Raw genomic sequence first — 8,947 nt, 5'->3', positions numbered from 1 at the left:
CCTGATGAAGTGGACTGCAAGGTTCACGAAACGTTGGCATTCCAAGAATGGATTTGAACACGGAGTAAACCCGCGAAACGCAAGATTGTCATATAGGAAACACCCGTGAAAGCCTCAAGAATATTTTTACCATTTTATTCCTTCTAAAGAAAAAGTAATAGTAACTTTAATTTTCTTAATTTATTTAACTCTAATGATATGTATCATTCGTATAAAAGATTTGATATCAACAAAATTGGTGCCAAGTTAAATTCCATGTAATTTGAATACCAAATTAAATAAATAATATTAACTTTAATGATATGTATCATTCCTATAAAAGATTTGATATCAAGATTTTTATACAATGAAACCTAAGTATACGTATATTTATTGAAGAATCTTCCTATTCCACAATCTAAATGATTTAATACAAAACATTATCACAAAATTGCGTTACCTTGCACAATTTAAGTGTTACCACAAAAATGAAAGAATTAACAGTATAAAATGAAAAACTTTAATTTTTTACTTAATCCAAATACTATCTTTAATTTTTATACAATGAAACCTAAGTATACGTATACTTATTGAAGAATCTTCCTATTCCACACAATCCAAATGATTTAAATTCCTCTTAAATGAAATTATTATATCACAATTCATTCAAAGACATTTCCTCTTCCAACTAAAGTAGTGGTTATTTAATTCTCCTTCAAAACATTATACAAAACATTATCACAAAATTGCGTTACCTTGCACAATTTAAGTGTTACCTCAAAAATTAGAGAATTAACAGTATAAAATGAAAAAATTTAATTTAAATAGAAAAATGTTTCATGTAAAAACACTTAGCGCTTCTAGATCTCGATATAATAACATGGTAGTATAGTAGTAAAAAATGAATGTAAATAAGAAGGATAAGAATATAATACTTAGAAAAATAATATAAATTAGAAGCTTATTAATAAAAAAAGTCAGAATCATATTAAAAAATATGAATATTTCGAAAAATAAGAAAAAAAAACCATCCCCAATGAAAGTTGAAATATCTAGCATGTGTATATATGATTGAGTTACAGAGTCGTGAAAATTATGATCGTTGTGAATGCTATTAAGCTTAAATCAAAGAAAAATAAATTTAGATTTGTAAGACATGCATTATGAAAGAGAATTTATTATTACTTTTATTATTACTTTTAAATGATATTACAATTATATCACAACAATTATTATTACTTTTAAATTATATACATACAATTATCTTTTATTATTTATTTTTATTAATTACCATTCCAATTTTTAATTGTTCTTATAGTTTTTCTTACTCTATCTAGCAGCGCCAAGTGTTTTTACATGAAAAATTTTTCTATTTAAATTAAATTTTTTCATTTTATACCGTTAATTCTTTAATTTTTGTGGTAACACTTAAATTGTGCAAGATAACGCAATTTTGTGATAATGTTTTGTATAATGTTTTGAAGGAGAATTAAATAACCACTACTTTAGTTGGAAGAAGGAAATGTCTTTGAATGAATTGTGATATAATAATTTCATTTAAGAGAAATTTAAATCATTTGAATTGTGTGGAATAGGAAGATTCTTCAATAAGTATACGTATACTTAGGTTTCATTGTATAAAAATTAAAGATAGTATTTGGATTAAGTAAAAAATTAAATTTATTCATTTTATACGGTTAATTCTTTAATTTTTGTGGTAACACTTAAATTGAGCAAGGTAACGCAATTTCGTGATAATGTTTTGTATAATGTTTTGAAGATTTTCTCTCTATTAAACAACAAACGTGATTAGTCATCAGTTTCGCGGCCGATAAAGTCATTGGCGTTGGTGAAACTGGCCCAAATGGTGACCTATGTGAACCTGGCACCCGACTTTAAGAAAAATAATTTTTTTTATATGCATTGGATAGAGCTAGGTTTGTACCCAATTGTACCACCGTTCTTTTCGTTTGTACCTCAAGGGGTTGAGAGAAGAAAAAATTTTAAAAAAAGTTAGCACCCCACTTTGAGATAATGAAATTTTTCAAACGCCATCAAATTCAGAATCGTTTGTACCCGTTTGTACCGCAGTTCGTTTCGTTTGTACCCTCAAGGGGGTGAATGAACCGAATTTTTAAAATAGGGGTGAGAGCTAACTCCGCCAATTTTTAAGATATCTTAAATCTGTAAACGGGTGAGGTTTCGACGTCGCTTGTAGACGTTTGTACCACCGTCGGTTTCATTTGTACCCCCGAGGGGGTGATTGTACCGAATTTTTAAGATAGGGGTGAGAGCTAACTCCGCCAATTTTTAAGATATCTTAAATCTGTAAACGGGTGCTGTTTCGGCCTCGCTTGTAGACGTTTGTACCACCGTCGGTTTCGTTTGTACCCCCGAGGGGGTGATTGTAACAAATTTTTAAGATAGGGATGAGAGCTAACTCCGCCAATTTTTAAGATATCTTAAATCTGTAAACGGGTGCTGTTTCGGTATCGCTTGTACACGTTTGTACCACCGTCGGTTTCGTTTGTACCCCCGAGGGGGTGATTGTAACGAATTTTTAAGATAGGGGTGAGAGCTAACTCCGCCAATTTTTTAACGTCTACAAGCGATGCCGAAACAGCACCCGTTTACAGATTTAAGATATCTTAAAAATTGGCGGAATTAGCTCTCACCTCTATTTTAAAAATTCGGTACAATCACCCCCTCGGGGGTACAAACGAAACTGACGGTGGTACAAACGTCTACAAGCGACGTCGAAACAGCACCCGTTTACAAATTTAAAATATCTTAAAAATTGGCAGAGTTAGCTCTCACCCCTATCTTAAAAATTCGGTACAATCACCCCCTCGGGGGTACAAACGAAACCGACGGTGGTACAAACGTCTACAAGCGATGCCGAAACAACACCCGTTTACAGATTTAAGATATCTTAAAAATTGGCAGAGTTAGCTCTCACCCCTATCTTAAAAATTCGGGGGTACAAACGAAACCGACGGTGGTACAAACGTCTACAAGCGATGCCGAAACAGCACCCGTTTATAGATTTAAGATATCTTAACAATTGGCGGAGTTAGCTCTCACCCCTATTTTAAAAATTCGGTACATTCACCCCCTTGAGGGTACAAATGAAACGAACTGCGGTACAAACGGGTACAAACGATTCTGAATTTGATGGCGTTTGAAAAATTTCATTATCTCAAAGTGGGGTGCTAACTTTTAAAAAAATTTTTTTTTCTCTCAACCCTTTGAGGTACAAACGAAAAGAACGGTGGTACAATTGGGTACAAACCTAGCTCTATCCAATGCATATAAAAAAAATTGTTTTTCTTAAAGTCGGGTGCCAGGTTCACATAGGTCAAATGGTGATTCTTTACGAGAAACACACACGCTTAGCGCTTTTTTTTACCTTTTTTTAAAAAGGTAAATTTGTATACGATCATATATACAAAGGTATCATCAACTCGATTAATCCTAATCGGTGATTCACTGCCAACCGTAAGTGGTTAATTCTACTAAATAGTAAACGCGATTAGTCATCAGTTTCATGGCCGGTTAAGTAATTGGCGTTGGTGAAACTGGCCCAAATGGTGATTCTTTACGAGAAACACACACGCTTAGCGCTTTCTTTTACCTTTTTTTAAAAAGGTAAATTTGTATACGATCATATATACAAAGGTATCATCAACTCGATTAATCCTAATCGGTGATTCACTGCCAACCGTAAGTGGTCAATTCTACTAAACAGTAAACGCGATTAGTCATCAGTTCCACGGCTGATTAAGTAATTGACGTTGGTGAAACCGGCCCAAATGGTGGTTCTACTCGATATGTAATAAACACAAGTAATATTATATTTTATTCCTCCCGCAAATTATCTAATTATTATTAAGTATTTTTTTAAAAAATTTATTTTCAGGTATTATTGAAAATTGGTGGGATTCGTCGACTTTACCTCAACTGATTAGACTATTAAAAACTTTATTTTTCAAAGCTGGACCAGTTTGTTGGAACATTTTGATTAGGAACAAAATTGAGAAAATACACGCTCTGCTGAAGCATTTGAAACTGGAATTGAAGCTATAAATTGTAATACTTTAAGAAAATTCTTTAAGTCCTGTTCTGATTATAAAAAGTCGGTGACGGTGACCAATTTGCAGTGTGGCGTGTGATATCACTGAAATCGGGACAAATGGCGTCCCGCTTAGGATTCTTTCGGGACGCCTCTGAAAGAGTCGAAAATAGGGACGTTCCACAAAATTCGGGACGATTGGCCACCCTATATATGACCATTATTTAAAACTCTAAATAATCTTCGAAGTACCCGACCTTTTTGGCGGGAAGAATCGCATGGTCGTGCACGACAAAAATCTCGTACCACTCAACACATATTTTACAACACAATATTTAATTTATATTATTATTACAATGTTTTGTTTATAATTAAAGAAAAAGAACTTTTTGTATGGCGATACCAATGTGAGCCATGTTCGAGCACATGCGTACGTGTGACATTTGTCATAAATATGGTCATGAAGATTGTAAAGGATGAATTAAAAACCATAAAAGGCCTTTTACTAGTCCGAACTGCGAGTAAATCCATAAGCAGCTGTGTGCAGTTGGCTCCTCACTATTAAAAATCTAAAAATGACCATAACTATTCGTTTGGTAGTCGTTTGGTGATAGTCCATTCCGGACGTTTGATAGTCAAAAATATAACGAAAAATATCAAAAAGAGATGAACGCGCGTAGGGTTGCCATTTCAAAAAGTTAAAAACTAGAACTGACGAACCGAAAACCCCGGATATTTCGTTTGCTATCTCGGACGTATACATTTGCTTACCTTTTTTGGTGCTCTAGAAATAATTATTTCACATATAAGCCTTTTAAATTTTTAGATAAATAATATTTCCATTAACAGGGGTTTTTCTTTAATTGATAATACGTTATCAAAAAATATTTGACTAAGTACATATATTTAGTTGCTTTTTCCTTACAAATTGCACAATACTATCACTTCTTTATTATCATGTTTACAATATAACATCATTATTATGTTTACAGTATAACACCTTACAGGTCGCGCGCGACGAACATCGCGCTGGTGTGCAGCTGGGATTACATTATATGCGAATAAATTTTATTCTCAATCTGCGTCCTACAGGGCTGCCAATCTTTAATGTCAACACTACATTTACACGCCAAAGTTTTTTTTGCCATCCAGTCAAAAAATATTTCCTTTTTATATAAAACCCCGGACTCTCATGATTATCCCAGACGCCTTTCGAAAAGGCTCCTATTATGAGATACCGAGTTCATTTTGGGTAAATGCTAGAAGTCTATAGGCAGAATTAAAAAAAAATAATAGGTCATTTTGAAGAGAATTTAATAAGCTTTAAGATAACGTTATATAAAATTTAATTCAAATTCCATTTTTTTTGAAAATTAAAGAAATGTAAAAAGTGAGTAAATCGCAAAGTCGAGAGAGAGAGAGAGAGAGAGAGAGAGAGAGAGAGAGAGAGAAATTGTGTTCCTAATATGAGATGCCCCGAGAAATCGATAGTAAAACGCAAAGTATATCAATATTGCAATTAAAAAACTTTATTTAATGTTTCTAAAGTACAAACAAACACAGCCAGCATACGCGAAAAATGAGATAGATTATATCCAGAACTCGTCTTCAGGTAGTTTAGGAATCAAGCATCGTAGACGTTTATAGGCACTCGACGTTTATTCCGGTTGTCTTTTTTATTATTGTACAATAACATTTATACTTTAGCAACGACTTTCACTGTAACATAGGAACATGGGTTACTTCATATTAGAAATATCCTGGGTATTTCATATTACGATTTCCTTATCTTTACTATCATTAAATCTAACTTCTGTAATTAAACAATTCAACATATCCCGTATTTTTCTATTAGTACGACTTTACTCTGTCACTACACAAAGAATTTATTGCCAAATATTTATTTATTAAATAATAAACAAGGTTTAAAGGCTCATCTCAATGAAACTTGAAGATATCCAAATTCTAAAATTTTGTTTTACATTGACTACAGGCATAGTATAATAATGAATTTTCTACTAAATAGTTTTCAATCCAAGAGCTATAAATTCATGGTGGAACCAATAGATAGCGTTTATTAGTTTAGCAGAAACGCCGTTATCTCATATTAAGCGCCTATCTCATAATAGGGGGCTTCCCTCTATTGCTGCATGTGGTTCTATCTTTGCTTCTTCATTACAACATATATTGTACGGACTTCATTAAATCATTATATATTCTCCAAGTACCGTGTATTCTTCTGATATATATTATGTTGACTAGTATACGCGATTACACCAGCCAATCTAAAAATTCAATATGAGGCAATGGTGAGCTATAACGAGTGTAACGAGTATAATGAGTGATTTTTAAAAAGGTTTATATAGTCACATATTCATAAAGACTATGCTTTCTATGTAAATATCTAATGTCACAAATTTAAAAAAAAATGTTAAATATATTCTTTAATTAAAAAATGCATGCGTCTCTTTACATGTGTACAAATAATTTTTACATATTAAAAATGTTTAATATAAAATAATGTAAAAATACCAATTTATCATATATATATATGTATGTATCATATATATATACATATATATGTATAAAGTAAGAAAACATGGAATTTTATTTAAATAATGTGCAATTGCAAGGTATGTTATTATATTATTACAGTATAATATAATATAATATATTATACCTGCTATATTATACAATATTATACAATATTATATAGACATTTTATTATGTTTGTGAGAGTAAAATTATCTTACTCATAAATTACACAATTCATTGTGTATATTTCCTATCCCTTTTTTTCTATTATCCCTGTATTTTGTTGTCATAGACAGATTTCTATTCAAGTAGTTATAATAAAATTATTTTTTGTGCATGCAATAAAATTAAATGTATTTTATTTCTTATTTATATACAAATTTTTATATAAGTTTTATTTGTTAGAAACAGATTTTTTAATAAAGTTGCAAAATTGTATCATACATATGTTCCTGTTTTAAAATATTTATTGTTATAGGAAAATCTTTTAATTGACAACTAATGCCTGTCTTATCATCCAAACATATCCGAATCAAGTTCAATATATAGATGTAAATTAAATTTAACGTAGTGCGGCGTCCAGGACATTCAGATTGTTGACATTTAACATTCTTTATTTGAAAATTGTGATGAAGTGCTTCTTCCAAGCACATGAATCCCTTTTTAGGAATTATTTGATGATTAACACCAGGTACTGATATATTATGTATCTCTTTTTGACATTCATATGAGGAACATTCATATTTTATTGACGCATGGTTGATCTTTAGAAAGATTTGTCCACATCACACACACACACACATACCCCACAGCAATATTATTATATACGTCTATTATATGCACATTGCTAGCTTCTGTTGTTGGTAATTTTAAATCATTATTATTTAATAATAATAAAATTCTCTCTTTATAAATAGTGGTATTTACACCGTTATTTAAAATTAATTGACAAAATTTTAGGAAATTATTATTCGAATTACTTATATAATTAAAATAATTTTCATCTTTTAAAGCAATAAGTGTAATAATTTGGGCAATCGAGTCAAAAGAACAAGTATTTCGAATTTCATATGTAGTTCCATTGATTTTCAGTGGTTGTAAGAAAAAAACCATTTTGGAGGAAGAATTTTTTTGTTGATTTTTTTAACTTTCTGTTTTTAATATATTTTATTTCCGGATATGGCTTAAAATATTTGGATTTTCTGTTAGTGAGATTGTTAAGTGATTTTGTACGTTCTGATAATTTGATATTTTCATTGATTTCTTCATTTTGTTGTAATGAATGTGTTTCAATTTCACCTTTATTCATCTAATTTTCAAATTGATTCATATCTTCATTATTATCAATTTCCTTATCAATATTACTATTTATATGAGTAGTCTTTATATAATATTATTGTCATAATGATTAATATTTAAAACATTATTGTTCATATTAGAAGTTACAATAGCAGCAGATGCTATTTTCATAGTTCCATCAATGGATCGTAAATGCATCTTGATAAATTTGTCTGCACGCAAAAGAGTTTGTACATTTTTGAAAATGTATTCTCGCAAGTCTTTAAAGTATTCTTCACAATGTGCTGATGTTGCACGTACATACTTCGAAGTAAATATGGGAGCTAAAACTCCAGACCATAATGGAAATTCTAAACATAATCTTGTTATTTGTTTATAGAATTCAGGTAAATAAAAAGCATTTAAATGAGAAGCTTTTTTATCATTATCTATTTCCGCTTGCATTTTTAACTTCTCAATCCAAATATGAATTTCGTCACTATACTTATCATCCTCATGATTATTTGCATTCATTATAACATCGTTTTTTTTTATTTTGTCAGTAACTTCTATATGATCAATATCAAGACTAATATGATGAATTTCTGTTGCGATATAATCTAAATTTTTTTAGCTTCCTCTGCTGGTGAAGGCAATCCCATACTATGACATCCTTCATATTGTAGAATACTGACAGTTAATGTAAGCAATAAAATTGATTCAAATTTTTGGAATGACTGACAACTTATCATAAATGCAACACATCTTACAAAAAATGTTTTTATTTTGAAATGTATTTTATCGAAACATTTCCAATGACAAACAAGTTTTATTAAGTGTGCAACATCAACTCTTAACAGGTATGTAAATATGAAACCGGAATTTTTTAATAGAAAATACACGTTTATTGCATGAAAATGATAAAAAATATTTTATTCGAAGTATTGCCCATCGCTAGCTATACATTTTTCCCACCTGTCTGACAATTTGTGGATGCCACGCCAAAAAAATTGTTGCTCTTTTGAGCCAAACCAGTCATCTAGCCATTTTCGTACATCTTCGTAAGAAGTGAAGCGCTGCTGA

General features: G+C 30.7%; 1 protein-coding gene across 1 annotated transcript in view; it reads left to right on the top strand.

The window, feature by feature from the left end:
- The window catches only part of LOC108764659 (uncharacterized), a 76,994-nt gene that overhangs the window by 979 nt on the left and 67,068 nt on the right, over positions 1 to 8,947 (top strand). The window contains exon 2 of the mRNA XM_018512998.1: positions 8,265 to 8,271. Within this exon, the coding sequence (XP_018368500.1) occupies positions 8,265 to 8,271 (7 nt within the window). The remainder of the gene's footprint in view (positions 1 to 8,264; positions 8,272 to 8,947) is intronic.

The sequence above is a fragment of the Trachymyrmex cornetzi genome, unplaced genomic scaffold (assembly GCF_001594075.2).
Source record: "Trachymyrmex cornetzi isolate Tcor2-1 unplaced genomic scaffold, Tcor1.1 scaffold443, whole genome shotgun sequence".
NCBI lineage: Eukaryota > Metazoa > Arthropoda > Insecta > Hymenoptera > Formicidae > Trachymyrmex > Trachymyrmex cornetzi.
The sequence above is the reverse complement of the archived record's forward strand: the minus strand, read 5'-3'. Positions and strand labels throughout refer to the sequence as shown.